We start from the raw sequence: 23,465 nt of genomic DNA, 5'->3' as shown, positions 1-23,465 counted from the left end.
TAACCGAAACTTTCTAATTTTCTCTCTCCCTAAATCAGAATCGTTTGGTAATCATTCATTAATCTTAGAAATCTAGTTTCTTCTTCATTAGAGTAGCTGAAATCATCTTCTTCATCCTTTATCAGGTAAAACACATTACAGAAGTAATTTTTCGTTCCATTGATAAGATTTTATATCGTGTTTCAAGTTATTGTAACAGATTCTCTCTCTCTAAAGTTAATCATATCTGATTTTGAGTAAAAGTATTAAAGATTTCTTTACTTTTCATTAATTTATAATGTTTGATGTTTATTTTCTCTCTCTTAAATTTTCATCATTGTTTTTTATCTTGATGTTTAAAAGATCTGATTAGTTCAAATCGAGTATGTTATTTTTTCAATCAATCATCATATCATCATTCTTTAGATAGTAGTTTAAGCTTAATGATTTTCACATTTTTTCTTCAGATCTCATTGTTCTATCCGTACAGAGATATGAACCAAACGGTTTTTCGTACGGTTCTTCATAACAGAATTTACATTACCTGTACTTTACAGTTAATTCCCATAATTTATAGTAAACTACGCAAACATCTTCCGAACCATGTTATTATAAGAGAATGTAAAATACGCGTAATTTGTTATACATTATATATAATTTATAATAAATTCTAAAACATCGTATAAGTGCACATAAATTATGTATTCTTTATTTACCATTACGTGTACTTTTCACCAAAATAGTAGCCTTATTAAACTTAACAAACTACTCAAAACCTTCAATATTGTCAAAATTTGACAAACATTATACATAATTTACGGAACTGTACATGTAGTTTATAATACAATACTAGGTTATAGCCCGTGCCTCCGGCACGGAACTATTTTGAAACACTTAACGCATTTGAACACACAAAATCGTTGAACATGAAAAGTAGATGTTGGGATTAATTTTAGGGGAAGAACTAACTTAAATTTTAGCTTAAAATCTTCACCAAACAAAGTCCTTGGTAATTGAATAGATAGAAAGAAATAACGTTAACTCTTAATGACAGGGTACTCCCTACGAATAACCACTGTAAGCTCATCATGAGAAATTTCCATAAATGTAAGCCGGAGAAGATGATGTTATCCAACGGAAAAGTGGCATCCGCATCGTCGCAAATGTTGATAGCTATAAACATAAAACTTAGCTGTCAATATACAGAATTACTTGAACGGATGGACGGGAACCAATATAGAATCTATAATTTCATTTTGAGAAGAGAAAACTTACGTCTAAATTAAAGGACTGTGGCGGTGTATCATGCAAGGAATCGTCTAGACCAAACAATTTGAAATATATATTCTCTTGGTTCATTAGCCATTCTCTTGGTTCCGATCCAAGTGCACGCTGCTTCATTTTTCGGGATGCCTTCATCTACTATATGCTGTGGTGTTGGGAAGATAGTAATCTTAGCTTCACATACCGTGCAACATGAGGAAATGTAAGATACATATGTAGACCAAACCAAGTGCTGAAATAGGAAAATAGTTTACATCTGTCGACTAATTAGACCAACTAAATACTTAGAATACAAATTTTACCAGCAGGGTTGAGTTCAGATTCAGCCAACGAAACAGATTCAGATGCCTCCATGGGAACAATAGTTCATGCCTCTACGCATGCAAAATGTTATAAACATGTTGTGTAGTCGAACAACTTGAGCGTTCCGAATTTTCTGCTGCATCAACATGTGTAATAGGTACTAATAAAGAACCCGAAATAAACAGTAGTCGGATTTATTTCCAAGGAAGAACTAAAACATGAAATGTGTTAAAAATGACGAAAATTTGTATATAAGATGAAGAAGGTGACGTTTGTTGTTGTTTTTTATTTATTTTTTGCATCGAGACAATATTGTGGAAATTAAAATATATCTTACCAAACAAACTTTTTGTTCCCTTTTAAAATAGTTTAATTGCCACGATAATACCATAAGTCAGATTATTAATCAAATAAAATATTGAGCTGAATACATTAACTATACAAAGTCCCTAGTTTTTGAATCGACGTAATGAAATAAAAGTTAACAAATTGTCCCCAAAGATCTGTGTAATAACAAATGCTAGTAAGATCCACGGATTCACATGCCGACCATGTTGATAAAATCGATGTGAGAACCTATAAAATTTCATATGCTCTGAAAGTATTCAAAGAAATTGTAGCTTTTCAACAAAATTTGAAAGAGATCAGGACCAATTATAGAATCTTTATTTGAATTACTATCTACCACAAACCTAGTTAAAATAATTGTAGGCAAACAAATTGGAATGATTTTGTAACACAGAATACCATTAGAGTAAAACTTCATTGTAAACAACATTAGTTGTACTAAAGAAATTAGATTGTTCAGGCAATAATATATGCACTCTTTTGCTGTCAGTGCACCTAGACAGAGCTACATATAATTGTCCGTGACTAAATACTGGAAACCGAAGATCTACTCCCACATGCGTCACTGACTGGCCTTGAGACTTGTTTATTGTCATAGCATAAGCTAATCGAACGGGAAACTGGCGCCTTGTGAATTGAATGTTCAACTCCGAAGAGCTTGGCGTTAAAGAGATTCTAGGAATAAATACTGTGTTACCACGTCTGTCTCCGGTAAGGATTTTAGCTTCAAGAACTCGCGTTGCACAGTTAACAACCATCAACCTAGTCCCATTGCATAGTCCATCTTTAGGAGAAAGGTTCCTTAGCAACATAATGGGACAACCGACTTTTAGTTGCAACTTGAATGGTGGCAATCCAGAAGGATTAAGCGAGTTTAGGAACTCGTTTGGGTAGCTAGCATTTAAAGAGTAGTTGTTTTCTTCGGTTTCACCCATTTTGTCAGCAGCTAGGTAAGTGATCATTTCACCTGGAGTTATGCTTAAAGCTGATATATTTATGGATGAAACATCTTCGTTCCGTGCAGAGAGGATGGTTCGGTTTGTAAGATATTCGGCTACAAGATTTTGAACCATATTTAACCCAGGATAGACTGCATTTATGAGTTCTTCTAGAGAACGACACCTATTGAGGTAAGAAGGTAAGAGAAAATTGTCCGACTCATTTGTCCCTACCTACATAAGGAAGTATAATATGTGTTAAAGTAAATATTACTTGCATCTAAACACGTGTAAATGTAAGAAAAGAAAGGACAACAAATACACTATGAAAATCAGGTAAAAAAGAAACCTGTTGAAGGAAAGACCGAAACATGTGATTGTCAGCGTCATCTGATTGGAGGCGCATATTTTGTGATAGAGTCACAACCTTCATGCCGATCCAAAGAAATGATCTTCTTAATGAGGCTCCTACTATTTGCTCTCGGACTCCTTTTGGTATAACAGGAAGAATTTGACGGAAGTCACCACCAAGTACAACAGTTACTCCACCGAAGGGCTTATTGTTATTACGAATATCTCGAAGTGAACGATCAACAGCCTCAACGCAATGTTTGTGTTGCATTGGGACCTCGTCCCATATAATTAAGTTTGATGCTCGGAATAAATCAGCAAGTGATGTTTGCTTACCAATGTTGCAAACAGAATCCTCATGCACATTAAGAGGAATCCGAAAAGTTGAATGAGCTGTTCTCCCTCCAACCAATAGTAATGAGGCTATACCAGATGAAGCAACAGTAATAACTATATTCCCATTTTTCCGACATGTCGCTGCAATTGTATTGTACAAAAATGTTTTTCCTGTTCCAGCACCACCGTTGAGAAAAAATAATGATCCTTCATTGTTAATAACAGAATGAATTATAGAGTCAAAAGCATGTCTTTGTGCATTATTGAGAAGGTTACTTTTTGCAGCCAATTTTATTTCATCGATTGATGCCTGTAGTTGCATGTGCTCCCAGATAAAACGATTGCCTAAAATTCGATTCCATTGCTGATGCGGTTGAGGCATAGAAGGGAAATCGTCTTTTAGAGTTTTACCATACTCTAACAGGATTTCGTTAAGCAGGTGTAATCCAAAATCCTGTATTTGAGAGCTTGTAGGTTCAATAATACCTTGTGTAGTACGCAGTTGATGCGCAAGATCATCGCAAATGTTTTGGGCGAATCTATCCCATAAAGAAGATGGATTTAGTGGAGTACATTCTAATAAAATGATAGAAAACAGTCTCCGTAATTGATAACCTGTATTTATATTTGCTGCTTCCTTGAGACATAATACCCACTCACCATCATCTTCTAAAAGTCCGCGGGAAACACATGCAGATTTAAAAGTGTCGTACAAAATCTCGTTTACAGTACGCAACGATTCAAATGACAGCGGACCTTTCACAACAGATAACAATAAACGTAGGTAGAATCTTTCTCCTTCGTTTGGACTAACAAAGTACATTCTTCCAATAGAAAAGCTTTTTCTTCGTCTAGTCCACAACTTAGATTGTTTGTCCCAAACATAGTGTTGGGGAAATTCTTGATAAGTATAATTTCGTGCGATTTGATCTCACAACGGAAGAAAAAAGCCATTAAAGTTGAAATTTGGTTCGCAGCTTTATACTCAACGACATCTGTATTGTCCGTAGGTTGAAAAACCACATGATGCATGCCAGGTAGATGCACAGCCAACCTCACAACAGATGGATATTCTTCATGTAGTAAAAGACCAAATAACCTCCAAGCTGCCTCCGGTGGTCCAATATAGCGAGAGTCTAAATATTGTTGAATTTCATCAGCTGCACCCACAACCATTGTAGCACGATCATCTCCTTTGTAGATATATTTGTTTATATATTTAACACAACGCACACTTGCACAGACTTCTACATTAATGTGGCAATCAAATAATTTGGATAGGTAAGGATTATAAGGAACAACATCTCTATTATCAACAAAATGACCGCGAACCAAGAAAGACCGACCATCGTTACGGCGACGATATACCGGGTATCCATCTTCCCCTATAGTTGTTTTATCCACATACGTGCGGGGGTATCTTTTAGAGCATTTCCCATTTATCATACATGGTGACGTTGGACAGCGCACACCACACGGTCCGTGTATCATACAATTTTTGACTGTCTCAAAAAGTAGGGGTTCTTTAGCTTGATCTGGAAATTCCGCACAAATAAATTCATCTACCTGAGTCGGTGTGTGTATTTTGTCTTGTTGTTGAAGGAAGATGAGAGTGTGCATATGGGGCAATCCACGTTTTTGAAACTCTATTGCGTAAACATGAGCTACTGCTTTTCCGAATAAACCATCCTTATTTACTACACTCATTAACTTTTTCCGCTTTAACTCAAAGACACGCGCAACTAAATCTGGTCGATCAATAGTTGTTTGATTTGGTAATAACGCCGATGTTATTTCTGGCCATTTGGGGTTTGCAGTTATAGTTAAGAAAATATCTGGATGACCATGGTAACGTGTGATTGCCATAGAGTCTTGATATATCTCAAACAAATGTCTACTACTACCTGTAAAGGAGGATGGCAATATAAATCGGCGGCCTATTTGATCAGGACGTAACCCAGTATTTGCAATATCTACCACACCACTATATAGTTCAGAACGCAACTGACTCTGATGAAGTCTAATATAATTTAACCGGATCTGCTCTGTTGATGCCCATGCATCTACCAAAAACTCCTGGAATAAATTACCCGCTCTTAATACTGTTGAATATTCATTAAGACGCTGAAAAAGGCGATGGCTGTAGAACTGCATCTGAGTGAGGCGTTTTCTGCTTACCCTGTTTGATTTTGTATCCCATTGTTTTAATTCGGGCTCCCATCCCAACTCTCCGTATGGAAAAAGCAAAACATAGTGCAACGGCAAATAAGCAGGATGACAGTCAGATATTCTCATCAATTCATTACCCCCATTCAAGTGCAATATTTTATCGCGTGAAGAAGTTACTTCGGTGCCATCTCCTGGGATTATTACAGCAATTTCTTCAGTTGTAGGTAGATTATAGCGGCGCCTGTCGGTTGATGGCCTATAGTGTAGACTAACTGGTATATCTTTGTCTGGGGAATTCAACTGTAGTAAAATTTCGTGGGCTTGTTTATAAATTCGCAGAAAAACATTATGCTCATTCAAAGTGTCTTGAATAATGAGGAGAATTGAAACATCCAAGTCGTCATTTCTTCCAATACGGATGTTTAAAGCAGAAGATGGATCATAAATATAAAGTTGCGCATATGACGGTGTTGTTCCTGGTTCTGGTATTAGTGACCCGGTCCTGTGACGCAATTCTCCATGTATAGTGAATGAGATAGGTCCTTGTCCATTAAAATTTCTGCGCTCTAAGTTGCATCCAAGACTTGTGAAAGCATTTGATGCATTGTATCGTCGGATATTGCATCGAAATGCTCTAGATGTAGCGTCAGAACCATCATACAGGGATTTTAACGACGGAGGTGGTTCGCGCAGTTGCGGTAGTCTAATTTTTCCTTGTAAACAGCAAGTCCCAAATAGTGGAGTACTTATACGAGAGTTTACTAACTTTTCATCAAACCAATGAAGTGCTTTACAATGCGGGCATGTAACGTCCATTAATCCGAGGTAGTGACGTTCCAAAGGCAAAGTAGGCATGAGTTCCGCGAACGAAGATGTAGGTGGGGTGGGTGCACTGACCATACTAACAACCGTATTATAAGAGGGGGTTGAGCATTCACCTTCCTCATAATTGCTAGAATTAAACCTTGGACGCTTAGCCATACGACTATGCTCATTGACAGTGATAATAGCCTATTGAAGAGAATATAGAGTTGCACGAGTTATGAGAGAGACTAATACAACTACTGATGATATTTTAACACAAGTGAAGGAATAACAATCCAAAAAATCATAGAAGTAACCGTATGTATATCGTTCTGTTGCATTTTTAACATTCATTATACACGAGAACGTAGTTTATTAGCAAAACTCTCCTTAATGGTTATTGTGACATGTGTTTTATGACGATAACATGTAATTTCTCTCGAAACAAAATCTTAGTCAACTAAATTAAATGCAGTATCGATAAAGGACCAATGTAGTTAAATGTTTTATTTTTGGTGGATGCATGTTAAAGTAAAAGGTGGAGAACTAAGAATTTTAAAAGGAGATATTTTAACTTGGCATACCTTGGAAAGATTTGATATCGCTTTTCCCTTTTGTTGACGTGTCACCTGGTCAGCCGCACGACGCATTCGTTGGGCTGCCGACCGATTCTATTTTCACATCACGTTAATTAGTTGTAGTACAAAACGTCACTATTTCTTTCTTAAGATTAAAAATATGTACAGAAAGCTTACATCCCAAGAAGGTGATGACGATGAGTTAACTACTTCATGCATCTCCAGTTGGGAACGTGCAGCCCGTTCCCTCTCACATCTAAGGCGCTGAGCTAATGTCCGTGCCTGTTCAGAGACAAACATATAACGGTGATTACCTTAAAAAATGGTTAAACGTAGGAAGTAATAGGAAATAAAAATTTATAACTATACATTTATTTGCGGCGTCACTGTGTTTTCTGATGCAATATTCGCATTATTCTCGAGTTGCCTAGAGTTACGCATTGAGTCTGAGGGTGAATGAACTTCAGTATAAGATAGTTGAACCAAATGGAACTGCATAGAAAAAATAGATATTATTTCAAATGTGTGACCTGAGAAAGAAGCATAACATTAGTTAGAAAATAATTGTTACATTTATGAAAATGTAGTCAAGCTAAAAATAGTAACAAATTAGTTTATCTATTTTTTGACTTCTTATTCTGATGGTGTAATTAAGTTAAGTGAACATAACAATTACCTAAATTTAGGGAAAAATAACATTTTTTTAATTGAGAAGGTAAAAATTTAATTGCAAAAGATTGGTTGTACGAAGCGTTTATATATCTAATAAATTTATATCCTCTTAAAACTACACAATATTAAAACATCATAACAATAATTAAGACGAAGTTGGATTTTATAGTAGAACATCTAATAGCCCATAATTGGCGATGTGTTTACTGTATTATATATATAAATCCGAAAAATGTTCTAGGACTGAATTAAATTAATTGCAAAATAAGTATCCATAAAAAACTACAGAAGGAACTAATGACACGATGTTGATAACAATCAATTGCAAATTTCTATAATAACTTTAACTATTAATACGAGGTAACTTCACTCTATAGATTTATGATTTGCAACCATAGCATCTAATGAATCAAGAAGAAACTTGGACTCCGTAGCGTAATCTAATTTATCCGCTTTCATAATTACTACCTTCACATTTTTTTTATAGTTGTAAGTTTCTTCTTTCACTTTAAGATTGAAGATGTAATGTTTTGAAATAACACTATTGATTGTGTAATCAAATTTTTCTTCATCATCTTCTTTCAAACTATATAAAGCTTCTGCTGAAATACCCATAATCTCTTCACCAGATTCCTGGAATGCCGTTGCATATATGGCACCAGAAGTATCCTGTAGTTTTAACTGTAGGATGTACTTGTAGTTGCATTCAGCAGAGGTTTTATCACATTTGGGACAATGCCACTGACAATCGTCGGTCAGAATCACCTTCTTGTTGCAATGGCGGGATCCGTCCATTAGGGGGCAGGCATTATAAGCGAAGTTTTCAGTATTGACGGATGAGATTATAGCACTGACAGTGATGAAGTCGGGTTTATCAGAGGTTCCCAGTTGATCGTCTCTGATTTTGCATATGTGTGTACGCCGCGAGTCAATGTTCTAGAGGAAAACTTTGATATCGAGATTGACGTAGCATTGCTTCCTGTTGTGGTAAACCAATTTTGCAATTCACGGGCCTCTGGAAGGTCTGGGTCCACATACAATTGAGTTGATGGGAGCATTCCTACTGATTTTCCGTTGAAATCACAAATTCTCCCCGATTTCACTGACAAAACAGGAAACACTCCAGAATCGACCATTTGATGAATCTTCAGGCCTTCCTCCTCGCAACACTGACCCCATAAAGTAAGTTCTACATTATAGCCAGACTTATCTTGTAACCAAATAACCCTTTTCTGCGTCTGGGAACCATCTTTCTTCGTTACAAGTGTAGTGGCGTTAATGGAAGAAACAACCCAAATTATATCGACAAATAAATTAGTTGGCATAGTTTGAATGTCACTGATGGGTATGAACTTGAAATGAATTCTAGGTATAGACACATCATCCCCTAGACACTTCTGAACCTTAGAGTACTTTTCTAGATGTAACTCGTAATCGTTTCTAAGGTGATTAAAAGTCTTCAAGGCTGGTTTCAACGTCCCATTAGATATCAGGTACACATCGTCAACTTCTATAACAGTGTAGAACTTATCGGCTACATCGTTAAAACATGTAACATGTAGTTCCCCACATTCAGAATCTAGGACATCGAAAGAAAATAATTTTCCGAATCCGCGAGCATTTGCGTACGTTCTGAGTGGACCTTTAGTTGTCACTCTGACTTTCACTGTCCATCTTTTTAGGTGAGGACTCAGGTCCTTGATATGTAACTCTTTTAAAGGAGTTCCTTTCTTAACAGATTCCAAATCGTCATTTTTTTCTGGAACAAATTTCCTCTTCATTGTCTACACAAAATTGTCTATGATTAAGTATCACATGTAACCGGGGAAACGGTAGTCAAACCCATAGTGGGTTAAATGTGGGAAAAAAATGGAACCCTAACATCATTGTGATTAGATGGTGTAGTTTATAAATAAGGTTTATGAGCACAATCAATATAACAATAATACATGGAAAAATAACACTACAGTGATAGCCAGGAACATACACTAAAATTTGGTGTCCGTTCACAATACGTTATGGTAAGGAAAATACAATTGGACTGATAGTAATAATTCATCTGATACAACTCATCTAACATATTTATTTGTATGTATAATAAATAATGAACATGATGGAAAAAGAGATATAGCCGTACCTCAACCTTATCTTGCCTCTTACTTAGTTGGGTGGATATTGTAAAAGTTAGCTTCCAAGAAAATAAACTTTGTTTTTTCTACACAAAACCAAAACTAAATAATTAACCTAAAGTTAGTGATTCTTACATAAGTGCGGTTAATAGGAGTAAACGAAAAGGTAGTTGACATGATATTTAGCGATGAAACATAATTAACTTAATATTATTGGGTTTACAAAAATATTTTGATCTATAAGGCTGATGTTTGTGATTGCCAACAATTCTGAACATTATATTTTGGAAAAAGAACAACGAAGCATTGGCAGGTGATTATAATGTCAACATAATAGAGCCGGAAAAAAAAAATCACATAATATCCTTTTAGAATGAGTTTCAACGTAACATAATTTCCAAACAACAATAAGCTCTCATTTTTAAAACTAAAACATAAGATGTTTATTCCATTTATTTGAAAAGCACGCAAAAACTAATATGACGGCGACAATGGCCTAGTTGAGTAGGTAAGTTTAAGAGTCTTAACATTGCGACTTATTATGGTGTACTTTCGTTGGCATCGTTTGCAACATAGGACCATATACGTCATACTCACGCCCTTGAAGTTTCGAATATCATGACATGATGTTTGACATTTTGGGCACGGCGGCCAGCGAAAGTAGTCATAGTTGGAGGCGTGCGCAGACTCTGTGGTGGAGATATAACATACGGTGGAGATGAAGGGCTGTTAACTGATGACGTAGACGACGATGAAAATGTAGGGGAGGGCGGGTCAACAGACGGTGATGAACCAACCGATGTGGAAGGCGAGGACGACCAATTTTCAGACGGTGAAGACACAACATGTTCCTCCACACCAATCGTATTCCTCTTTCCATTGGACGCGTAACCTTCTCCAGCGCTAAAGGGAATGTGGTCTAAGCTTTTTTTTTGTTCATTTGAATTCATGGTGGACGTGCCAATAATTAAGCTGTCAGAGACGCCAAATGTAGCAATAACTCTAGACCGAACAAAAAAAGGTTTTGTAAGAAAATGTGTTGGAATTTTTTTTTTTTGGGGAAAAAGTATAGAGCACACATCTATGGTATGGATACGCGTGGTTCAGAGTGTAGGCTGTTATACCATATAAATATTCACTAAGTCGAAGCAACTGATGGTTTAAAAAGTATAAAAGAAGAACTCACTGGTTGTAGCTGAAAATGAAGAACAAAGATTTCGAAGATCGACAAAGTCCTGTGTCAATGAAAGAAAAAATAGTTAGTAAACACAAATTGCATGCAATATTAATCTGTAAGCCAACTTTCACAACGAATAGTATTTCTGAACTCTAATCAAAACGAAGAGTATCATAGGAAAAAATAAGTTTCATCAAAATAATAGGAAAAGTGGTAGTTGATATTATACAAGAGCAATAGAGAACCCTAATTCAAACGAAGACCACAACGCTTGCATGAAACACATATTTGTTAGCCATTTTACTTGTAACTACTACTATGAATCTCTTTCTGGGCGAAATTCCAAATTTAGCGAAATCCAAAGAAGAAGAAGAAGAATTGAACTCACCTTTGCGTTTTTGTTTCATCATTTTCAATTAAGTTATAGTCTGTTTTCGAGTTTCCTCTACATCTGATATTTATGTCAAGTTTTCATAGAACAAAGGCCATAGCAAATTTTCCTATAACTGTAAATCAGAAAAAACAATCCAGCTAAACATATGAAAGAGTGATTTTGACACTTAATCTAAGCAGCTATGTCAACATTCCCTGATAAAGTATTTAAATTGTAATTTCATTCTTGCAGTCTTGACCGGTGAATAGCTGGGGGAAACAAAAAATATCGTTCATGTCACAAGCCAACAATGAAACATCAATACACTGATCAATAGACCTGTACATAAATTAATATTTGAAAAAGACAAACACATGGAGATTTCAAATTTGAAAGTATTCCAAAATTTCTTAACAGTAAACAGAAATTCAGTCAAAGACCTTAAGAATACAGCATAGTATTAAGAAAACTGAACATATACATACTGAAATTTAGTCAGGACATTAAGGATACAGAACAGATAGTACTAAGAATACAGACCACGTGTTGGGAGTGTTCCAAAATTGAGACAGGAGTATTCTAAAATTGAGTAGCAACTAAGCATTCAGTGAGGAGTATTGATTACTCACCGGAAATCCCCAACGTTGGAGTACTCCAAAAGTGTAAGTTCAATGGAACTCCTGACAAAGAAGGTGGAGATTTAAGAAAAAATCATGAAACCTAGTTGTCGCTCAACACCTTCATTATAACCATAAGTCCATGAGAGTTCAGAAAGAAAGTGGAGATTCAAGATAAAAACTTTTCCTAAACCCAAAAAACTCAGAGAAGAACCCGATGGAGAAGTTCATGATTTCTAATGATGACTTGAAGTAATCAATTCTAATAGTACTTTTTACTTGTTTGTGGGTAGGGTTGTGATGACACTGATTTCCGTCCATTCAAAGCTTTCGTGGTAAATCTTTTCTCCATGTAATACCAATATTTCTTTTAGGACACTATTAATGTAAAGGAATAAGCCACAACTTTGTGCTCAATTGGTGTGTGTGTATATATTGTCCAATCTTAAGTCTGAAAAATGTACTAATATTTTGCAGGGAAAAATTGTTGATCCCCACTTGATGCACAACTTTAGCTCCATTTGCACAATAAAGTCAGAAGACCCACCTCCCCAAGAACCCAAAAGTGAACTATAGAGTTCACTAAAGTTACTATTCACATCATTCTAAATTAGAAAATTTTGAATTTAAAACACAACAGAATCCCCTTTCTAGAAATAAGTACTATGAGAAGAGTTGATTTTGATAACATTAAATTCAATTCTTCTTCATAGTACGCGATCAATTTTGTGTAGAGGATCTAAAGTTAAACTTAACATATATGACGTGTCTAATCTCTGTAAATCCCGCAAACATCATGATTTCACATTGTCATGAAACAAATTTGAAAGAAACAAAAAGAAATTTATAAGAACACAGTACTAACCGTGTCGACGCCGACCGAATTCGGAAACGACTGAAGCAAAAAAAAATTCTGGACCAGATAGTTCATGGTTTTATGGAGGGCAGTAGGAAATTAGATAATTCAGAGAAGATAAACATAATGCAAAGAAGAACAACACGATTTAGAATAAAACGAAACACTAACCCAATATTTCTTTTAGGACACTATTAATGTAAAGGAATAAGCCACAACTTTGAGCTCAGTTTTGACATTAAAAAAAAACAGCAATCAGTGAGTCATTAAGAGCATGAAAGGATGATGAAGATTTCTCTATTGAATTACAATAGTACTCTCAAGAAAAGCCTAGTGATGAATTTGAAAAAAGAAGGTTACGATGCTTCTCTTTGCAAAACTTCATGGGTTACATCATTTAAATGTCAAGGAGGTCTGTGTTCTCTCTCTTCTCTCTCCTTCTCTCTCTGTTTTTAAAATGGGGTTTTTGTGTTTGCAGATAACTATTGTCATGAAACAAATTTGAAAGAAACAAAAAGAAATTTATAATAAAATGAAACACTAACCCAATATTTCTTTTACGACACTATTAAACATAAACAAAAGAAGATGATAAAGAGCATGAATGGATGATAAAGATTTCTATATTGAACATAAAGCAAGCAATCAGTTTTTACACAACAAAAACTCTTTCAGGCATTTCATCAAACAGAAGATGTGCAAGTTTTATTTCAAGGTTTCTCTATTGAACATAAACAAAAGAAGATGTGCAAGTTTTACAAAAAAAGAGCAGAAACAGTTTCTGAGAAGTGATCGAATGAATTCTACCCAAAAAATTCAGAGAATAGAACATTCAATATAAAATTCAAAGAACATAACAATTTTTGCGAAAAACACTGACCTTGCCGGCATCAACCACAACCATCAAACGAATTAAGGAAAGCAAAATCCGAAGCCGATCCTATGTAATGGAGAATTTCTGAACGGGATGGTTTTTATGGAGAGAATTCAGACAATTAAAATTAAGAGAACAGAAAATCAAAAATAAAATTCTAAGAAAATAACAATATCGTACCTTGCCGACACCAACCACCAAACGACTAAAGCAAAACAAAATCCAAAGCCAATCCTTTTCTATGGAGTATTTCTGACTGTGATGGTTTTTATGGAGGGAGTTTAGAAGAGGCATGTCCGTGAGGAGGGATGTGTCTCTCCGTGACAAGCCTCCGAAAAGATACATACCCACAAGCACCCGGGTAACTCAATCCAACGGTGGATGCTAGTGCTGACGTGGGTCGGACGGCCAGATTTATCCAGGGGTTTGTCCCAGTCAGCACACATCCACCTATTTTATTATATAGATATTATTTTTTTGTTAAATGTATGTGTATTTATTTGTGTAGATTTGATATAACAGATGAAATTTCAAAGAGAATCATCAAATCAAAGTAAGTCAACGAAGCTAAAACCTGATGGCTGGGATAAAATATTTACTGAAGTTGGTGAGTTGTTTTCTGGTGATGCAAAAGCATTTGGATATGCTCTTCGACAATATAGTGTAACTATTGTTTGTCCTGCTCAAGACTACAAATGGAGAGTACATGGATGGGCACCATTTTTGAACCAGAGAAGATTTTGTACGTTTTTTTTTGTAACAAAATGTAAACGATGTGTAATGTAAAAGAAATTATGTGTAATTTATTGAACAAGATCCACATACATTTGATAAATTACGTTGTATACTTGACAAATGATGGTTTTCTCGTCATAAATTACACATAATTTACGTATTTGTTTCATAATTTGTACTCGATGTGTATTTATGTACGAGTAAAAATGAAAACAAATGTTGCTTTAATGTTCCCAGAAAAATATAGTATTTCCAAATCTGAAAGTTAAGTGAAAGAAAGTGCTATATATGTTTTGTATATTAACCCCCAAATCACGTTAAATTGATCCCAAAAATTATACTCTTTCCAAATCTGAAAGTTAAGTGAGAGAAAATTGATTTGAATCGAAAAATTTTTTATATAGTAAGATAGAGAAAATTGATTTGGTTTTTAAATTTGTAAAGAAGAGAGAGAAAATTGATTTGGAAATATTCGTATTGATGGCGTTTCGTTTTGGTTAAGATTTTGGTTTCTGATTGATTCGGATAATAGGAAAGAGAAAATTTAATTTCTAAATCTATTTAGAGGAGAGAGAAATTATGATTTGTTTCTATCCATTTTTGCTAATAAATCTCCATATGTTTTGCTAATAAATCTCCATTTTTTTTGCTAATAAATCTCCACGCGAAATTTGAGCGTGGTACATTGACGGTGATGTGTTTAGAAAGTGAGGGTTTTTATGTCCATGATGTAAAAGGACTAAATATCCATATTTTGGGAAGATTGGATCATAAACCTTTTTTGAACATTATTTTGGTCTATATACCCAACGACCCAATTAGGAATCCTTAGGATTCAAGAGTCCTAGGATTCTTGGTAGCCAAACAGACCAAGGATTCATGATTCCAACCAAATCCCACTTTTGATAGGAATCCTACTTAGGAATCCTGCAACCAAACACACCATAAGTATCTTTTGTATTAACTAGAAGTTGTAGAAATATAATACAAATCAGATCAATTTCTGTTATTTTGGTTACCAAAATACCTTCTCACATTAAAACTCTCTTCCTCTCTAAATAAATCTAGAATTTTTAAGGGTTTTCTTCTCTGATGCTTATTCTTCTTCATCATCAATTCTTCTTCGAATCTTCTTTTTCTTTTTCGTCTTCTTTTGAGAGAGAAAGTAAGAATCCATGCTTTCCATGGTTTAAAACAAATAATAATGGTTTTCTTGGTTTAGTTTTTTCGCCTTAACTTTGAGGGAATATAACTAAACCAAATCCAAGGGTATTAGTAGTTTGTTGGTTTATAGCAAAGAATACATGGTAGTAGCACCAAATAAGCTATTATTATTCATTGTTATTCTGAGTGAGAGATAGAAAAAGAAAAAATGGATTTAAGTTGTTTCTTAACATCTCCAGCAAGGTCCTCTAATATTTGTTATATTGATGTTATTATTTGTTTGACTTTCAATCCATCAATAATGTTATTTACTATCCAAATCTGTTTAGATCCAACACCAAGTTAAGTTTTACTATTAATCTTTAATCTTTTTTTTGCCAACTCCTTCTAATCAGTTCAGTTTTGGAAATTTATCTTCAATGTACCGGTTTAGGGTTTCGATGTTCTTGTAACGACATCTTATCCATATTAAAGAACAATATTTTTCAGATGGAATGAACTGGAAAGATATTGATTTGTAAATTTTGGTTATTCGGATTAAAGAGACAAGAATGTTTATTTTCTTGGTGGTGAACTATTTGATTCTAGATGTAGAAATCTGAACAAATTTATGTTCTTCTTGTCTCTTTCTCTTTTTCTCTCTCTTAAATCGAAACCCTAATTTTGATGATGATGATGAATCAAATGTTGGTGATGGATTTGGTGTTGTTAATGATTATGTATATCAAGGTCTAAAACCCTAAATTATCGAATGACAATGCAGAAGAAATTTTTTAGATTTGATGAAGAAACTTCGATTTGTTTTGTTATTGTTGCAAAATTTACAAGTCGAGTTTGCAAAATTTGGATCCGAGATTTTATAAAGCTTGCAGATTTAGTTTGCAATTTACATTTTGCCAACCCCAGTTTACAATTTACATTTCGCAAACCCCAGTTTGTGATTTACATTTCGCAAACCCAGTTTGTAGAAAAACAAAAAAAAATGACGTTTTTCAGAGTTTTTTTTTCGAAAAAAGGTATTGGAAGTGGATCTTGTTAGAAAACTAATGAAAAATCTTTTTAAAATATATAAATTTCATAAAAATCCGACATCTCAAGAAAAAGTTATATAGAATCAAAATGACACCCTAAATCTCTTAACAATCGAAGAGTAGTCTTATTCCCAAACGGTGGATCAAAACTGCTTCATCTACATCGTTTATCACAGTCGACCCAAAGCAGCCTATAAAGGGCATCGCATCACCTTCAACAAGTGTTTCATTAACTTGGACTTCAAAAGTTTCAGAAGAGGAAACATCTCCTAGAAGATCTATTAACTCGGCAAGACATCTAAGAAGTATCCTTGAACATAGGAACTTCTAAGTATCCAAGATAAGAGACAAACTCAAAAGGAAACCCTAAATCTCTTAACTACCAAAAAGTAGTCTTAATCCCGAATGGTGGATCAAAACCGCTTGATCCACATCGTTTATCACAGTCAGTCCAAAGCAGCCTATAAAAGGGCATTACCTTCAACAAGTGTTTAATTAATTTGGGGTTCAGTAGACTCAAAGGAGGAAACATCTCCTAGAAGATCTATCAACTCGGCTGGATATCTACGAAGTATCCTTGAAAATAGGAATTTCTAAACATTCAAGATACGAGACAAACTCAAAAGAAAACCTAAATCTCCTAACTACTGAAGAGTAGTCTTAATCCCGAACGGTGAACCAAAATCGCTTCATTTACATTGTCTATCATAGTCGGACCAAAGCAGCCTATAAAAGGGCATCTGTGCATGAACTATATCCTTAACTGCCTAGATAATACCTTATACGACATCTTTTGTTTAATCAAGACCGCCAAAGAATTATCGGACTCTCTGCAACATAATTATATTTCAGAAGATGCAAGTATGAAGAAATTCATAGTAAGACGATTTCTGGATTTCAAAATTGAATATGATAAGTTTGTTGTAAGCCAATTTCAGGAACTAAGGATTATCTTGATGAAGCTTTCCAGGTTGATGCAGTCATTGAAAAATTGTCTCCTCGTTGGAATGCGTATAAGAAGAAACTTAAACATAGGAGAAAGGACATTCACATGCAGTAATTGATTCCCCAAATAAGAATTGAAGAAGAACACCTAAAATAGGAAAAAAAAAATGACGTAGCTGCTTCGCTAGTATCCAAAGCTCATATGGTGGAAGAGGAGTTGCAGTTGCTTGGAAGTCATCCAAGCAAACGTGTATTGCTAAATCAACTTGAAATCAGAATTTATTTCACTTGGCAAAGCTGCAGAAGAAGCTGAATGGCTACATAGTTTTTGGATGATATACCAATTTGTCCCAAACCAATGACTTCAATTTCGATTCACTAGGATTCTACAGCTACAATAGCTAAGGCTAGAAACAACATTTACAATGGAAATTCTAGACATATTCGTCGAAGACATAACTCTGTAAAGCAATTTGGCTAGTGGAGTAATTTCCATAGACTTTGTGAGGTCTAAGGAAAACTTAGCAGGTCGTTTACGAAAGTATTACCAAGAGATATTGTAAATGTAACGTCAAATGGGATGGGGTTAAAGCACATATAAGAGCAAATCATCTATGACAGATACCCAACCTTAGACTTGGAGATCCTACGACCCTGGTTCAATGGGATAACTAAGTTGTAGATGATAGATTGTGAACATTCAAAGGAGTTTTCTCCTTCCCATCCCTATGGCAATCAAAGAGTGTTACGTGTTCAATATGGGAGATGAGATCTATAACTTGGATTTACCAAGTGGAGCGGAACAGGATACCCTTGAGGGACTCACCTATATGACTGTGGAAGTGGGGTTCCCTCCTATGAGAATAGGCTATTCTCTAGAGCAATCATGAATACTAGGATATGCTCATGGTCGATAACGAGCAAAACCGAATGATCTTCACAGTACAAAGAGGAATTGTGTGTGAAGTTTGTTGACCGAGTCTACAACATGGAAGGTCAGTTCAAGACATCGTGTTCACTGACCAACCAGTATTCCCAGCAGATTATCATTAGGTAAAGGTTCAAGTCATAACGACACTTCACCGATGCCCAACACCTCTCAGTCATTTTTCTTTCTTTCTCTTTATACTCACTCCTAATTTATTCATGTGGGGGATTGTTATATTTAATAATCCTAGATTTTAAATGATTGAATAGATTCTTGTTGAGTGCGACATTTTTGGACTGATTTTGTTTACAAATAAGTTTCTGGTCGAAACACGGAATTTTTAATCTTTTTTTTTTTAACAAAGCTTATTTCTTGTTTAACTACAGACTTATAAATCTGATTTTTAAACAGTAGTTTATTTCTATTTCAACTACAGACTTTTTAATCTGATTCTTCAACAGATTTTTTCTATGGGGTTTTAAATCCGAATTTTCTACAACAATTTAACGGTCAATTTCTGAGCTAGTCTTTGCCTTTAATGCATTTGCTACAAAAGAGGATAGTCCAAGGAATATGTTTTGCTGGTTGGTTTGACTGGAATAAGTTCAGAATTTAATTTATTCCTTTCAATGCTAACCCTTAGATCACCAGTTTCAAACGATTGAGAATCGTTGGATCTTTGGGCACTTAGATTGTGAGCCCTTAAATAGGACTCTCATTCTCAGAAAAAAATACAGAAAAAACATTTTCTCTCTACTTTCCTTCTCCACTCTCTCTATCACTCTGTCAAGATCAGTTGATCAAGAACGAAGTTTGCTTCTTCAGTTCGTGATATAGAACAGTTGAATCTTAGGGGACTTCGTTCGCATACTACAAAGCAATACCTAATTCACCGGTGGGAGGAGTGTTTTAAGTCTTCAGGAGAACGAGCAATACTCGTACCTCTGTTCCACCATCTTTGTCTCTTCATCTATTGCAGGTTCATTATCTCTAGTGGTCGTCTTGCTGGTTCATAACAAGGCCCTAAGAAAGATAAATTCTTCACTTTATTTTCAGTTCAATTGCTTAATTTAATATTGCCTTTTATTTAGTTGTTTTTTATTACTATTTTGATAACAATAAGCACCCAAACTTTTGTGCATCTAATATTGCCTTTTATTTTAGTTGTTTTTTGTTACCATCTATATAACAAAACATAAAGGTTGTGACTAGGACAAGCTTACTAGGACAAAATTAATGTTGTTATTGCTGAGTTGGATGCTGATTTGGGTTGCCACATTGACGAGTGCCAACCATCCTCTTTTAATGTGGATTTTATTTCAAAATTAATGTGACAACCAAAACCCTTCTCCTCCCCTCGATGCTTCTTCTTCATCCACGATCAGTTGCTCTCCCACTGTCGTTTCTTTCTCTTCGACTTATCTACCACAGAAACTCACTTCAGCATCATCAATTTCAATTGATTTGGAGTAAATGAACAAAATGTCAGGTTTCTACATCTGATACAAGAAGATGATGGACTTAATTTGGAGCAAATGAACAAAATGTGATAGTGTTTAATCAATTTCAAAACTTTGCTTCAACTCTTCATTTCTCAATCTCGTCTAGGTTTATGATGATTTCATTTTCTTCCGTGCTTCAAATTTCTTATTCTTTTACTATTTCTTGTTCTTGTCTAAGGAAAAACATCTTTTATGGTGGAAGATGTGGAAACCCTAACATGAGTTCCTGTTCCTAACTTAATTTATTTTTGTTTTTCAAAGTTCGGGAATCAACTGATCATTACATTTTTCTCTTCAATTACCAATCACTTTCAAACGAATTAAACTCCATAATTAAGGTATGACTTTGAATTTGTTAATCTCGTCTTTCTCTTTCAAATTGGAATCAATTATATCTTTCATGTTCGCCCTTTTTATTATTCATTGATTAAATATGGTAATTTTGTGTTCTAAAGTTTATATTGTTCCAGATGTGTCTTACATTCTTCACTTTGTGTTTTTCTTCCATTAATTTGTTATTCTTCCATTAATGTTTTTTCTTCAATTACTGTTTAATGGAATTATAGTGATCAGGTGTTTGACAAAATGCTAGAGGGGCTGGAAATCAACAAGTTTTACAATAATACTCATAAGGTGTTTGACGAAATGTTACATAGGCTGGAACTCAACAAGTTTTAGAAATGTTACCGGTTGTGCTCTGGAAGTACTTGGCTTATGCGTTGAAGATGACAAAGAGAATAAAAATGCGATTGTAGAAGGTTGCAGTGGATAATTTCCTATTGTGAAAAAGTAAGAGGAAGGTCAGATTTTCTTGGGGAATGCTGAGACAACAATGTATCCATTGACTTCTACGATTACTGTTGTCGGTGGAAATGCCAGGTTTTGTGTCTCTACTTAATAACTTGTAGATAAAGATATAATCAGAAGAGGATTTGTATTAAGAAATCGATACTTTTTTAAAAGTGTCGTTCTTATTTTCGGATCGAGCCCACTAACCTATTGAAGACACATAAAGAGAGAGTGTGTGTGTTCTGAATGAAAATTAACAGTTATGTTTTCATTAAGAATCTAACCTGACCACTTTCTTAAATTTGAATTAATACAGTTATGTGCTTGATGGAGTCCCAGAAATGAGAGAGAGATTGGACTTGGTTGTGGATCTAAAGCAGCTTGGTGTCGATGCAGATTGTTCCTTGAGCACTAATTGTCCTCATGTTTGCACTAATGCCAATGGAGCCTTCCCGGAGGAAAGGTGAGGTTTATGTTTATCTCCTTTGTGGGTCATTAAGCATTTATATATATACTACTTCTTCTCCAACTTTTTTTGCTTTACATATTTCAATAGCAGAAACATCAACAACAAGACTACTAAGAATTATGTTGTTTATAAGTTTTAAGATTTTAAAGATTGAGAGTTTATAACTACAATAGGTCATCAATTTGGTTATTCAATGTGTGCAGAAAAATCACTCCATCACCAATACAATAACCACATATTTGTTGGATGCGTACACTACTAAAGCCATTGTCACTACCGCCATGAGGCTGAAAACTACTACCACCGTAGTTTCATTTAGTAAAATAATTCAAATCATTTGTATAACCATAGTTAGTCGGGAATAAGCGAATCGAAAAATATTCAATGAGTTAATTACAATTTTGTCTGTGTTATCAGTGGATATTTGTACTTGATGTTTCACTTCTCAATTTAGGATTCATGCTATAATGGCAATAGTATTTGACACAAGAGGTTATTTATAGGCTTCTCTGTTTCGGGTCGCATGATATTCATATTATACTATATTTGGTCACTTGATATGTCGTTCTAAGTTACAACTAACTAATTTGATTTTATATTAGGCATTTTGTTATACATGTCAGTGGGGAGAAGACTAGCTCTAGCTTTCAAGCGTGAGCCAGGTCTTGGATTCGGCATTGGTTGGGCATGACATTACATTAGGAAGGGGCCTCAGCTAAGCTCTTAAAATTGGAATACTTTACTCTTGCTCTTTGGCTTTAGGAAGAGAAAAGCATTATTTAGCTTAGATCCTTTTTTAGATGAAATGCGAAAACGTCCTAATCAAAGGCGAAAGGACCGACCCGGGAATGTTTAGGAGAAAGCACATCTTAAGAGAGCAGTCTAATTGTTGTATTCGACGGTAGGACGGTTTAGAAACATCATGTATTGTGAGTTCCATTTGTTCGATGAAAACCTCAAATAATCTAGATTTTGTATTTCCAGGTACTTGCATCATTTTGCCTTTTTTTTATGATGCAATAATTTTTGATGTTTAACGTTAGTTTTAATGCAATATTCTTTTACTACCTTGAAGTTATGTTCGGGTTTTTCTTCAATGTAGAGGATTACAATCTCTATGTCAGTAGTTTTAGTAGGCAAATTATTCAGCAAAACTCCTTTCATTCTTCATTGGTTTGAGTATAAAAAAATGACGAGGAAGGGTGACTCTTAATGTTAACTATATGTATTATTGAAGTTCATCTTTCTTTACATTTGGTTTCTTCATAGCATAAACTCGTATTCATCATCGTGGATCCCTCTCGAAATATATGTTTACTACTAAGAATCACAAATGCGTTGTTGGTGTTTAGTGAAGGAAAAAAAACAATAACAAGAAACATAAGAGTTCTTTGATTTGTATGACTTGAGTCTTCTTTAGATAAAAGGAGATAACTTTTGGGGTTAAGTTATTATGACGGGTAAAAAATTTCAGTGATGATTCACTTGTTACTTTGAGTTTATATTGTAATAATTTTACTGTTCGTTGTCCAAAATCATGAAAAAACAAATTATGTGAATTTGATGGTTGTTACCTTTAAATATTTATTAGTTTTTGATCTTTGATTCTAAAAGTTATTTGTCAGTTCAAACCTAAATATCATACTTACGATCATTGACTGATTTTCTTTTACAGGGTCAGAGCTATGGAACGTACAGGGTCAGAGCTAACACAACGGATGACCTTGTGGACCACACTCTCATACAACGTGCATACCAACTTGTCATATTACTTTTGGTTGTTTATTACAAATGGTGTGATATTATGTATGTGTGACGTGATGAAGTTGGTGAAGGGTTGTAAGAGTTTTTGTGGTTGGTTCGACCCTCTCTACCGGATGTGATATAGGTATGGAGCGTATGGGGTCGGTGTTAACACAATGGATGACCTTGTGGACCATACTCTTACATAAGGTGGACACCAACTCGTCATGTCGCTTTTTGTTGTTTGTTACATATGTGGTACACTTTCTTTCTTATGGTCACAACTCGGATACTATACTTGGGCATCTTTACATGATATGTGGTTGTCTATTTGTTTTGGTAGCTCTTGAAACTGTCTATTGAGGCTTTAG

At 34.9% G+C, this 23,465-nt stretch overlaps 2 protein-coding genes, 1 long non-coding RNA gene and 1 pseudogene across 3 annotated transcripts; 1 reads left to right on the top strand and 3 right to left on the bottom strand.

Annotated features, from left to right (window-relative positions):
- Positions 1–1,596: 1,596 nt before the first annotated feature.
- On the bottom strand, positions 1,597–7,577 carry LOC147549083 (uncharacterized). The gene is made up of 4 exons (XM_086669971.1): positions 7,460–7,577; positions 7,268–7,372; positions 7,097–7,183; positions 1,597–1,699 (listed from the first exon to the last, which is right to left on the bottom strand). The coding sequence occupies exons 1-4, from the start codon at positions 7,529–7,531 to the stop codon at positions 1,604–1,606; spliced, it is 360 nt and encodes a 119-aa protein (XP_086526097.1). The 5' UTR covers positions 7,532–7,577; the 3' UTR covers positions 1,597–1,603.
- Positions 2,316–6,689, bottom strand: LOC147549084 (uncharacterized). The gene is made up of 3 exons (XM_086665296.1): positions 4,361–6,689; positions 3,202–4,295; positions 2,316–3,086 (listed from the first exon to the last, which is right to left on the bottom strand). The coding sequence occupies exons 1-3, from the start codon at positions 6,687–6,689 to the stop codon at positions 2,316–2,318; spliced, it is 4,194 nt and encodes a 1,397-aa protein (XP_086521422.1).
- A 1,027-nt stretch (positions 7,578–8,604) lies between the features above and the next one.
- On the bottom strand, positions 8,605–9,543 carry LOC147549082 (replication protein A 70 kDa DNA-binding subunit A pseudogene; annotated as a pseudogene).
- Positions 9,544–19,933: 10,390 nt separating this feature from the next.
- On the top strand, positions 19,934–22,422 carry LOC147549081 (uncharacterized). Its single transcript, XR_015237850.1, has 5 exons — positions 19,934–20,199; positions 20,355–20,431; positions 20,750–20,972; positions 21,199–21,345; positions 21,954–22,422. It is a non-coding gene; the product is annotated as an uncharacterized LOC147549081 (long non-coding RNA).
- Positions 22,423–23,465: the final 1,043 nt, after the last annotated feature.

The sequence above is a fragment of the Eschscholzia californica genome, unplaced genomic scaffold (genome assembly GCF_041429995.1).
Source record: "Eschscholzia californica isolate CP2 unplaced genomic scaffold, dmEscCali1.0.p SCAF_3, whole genome shotgun sequence".
Lineage (NCBI taxonomy): Eukaryota > Viridiplantae > Streptophyta > Magnoliopsida > Ranunculales > Papaveraceae > Eschscholzia > Eschscholzia californica.
This window is presented reverse-complemented; position numbering and strand designations above follow the sequence as displayed.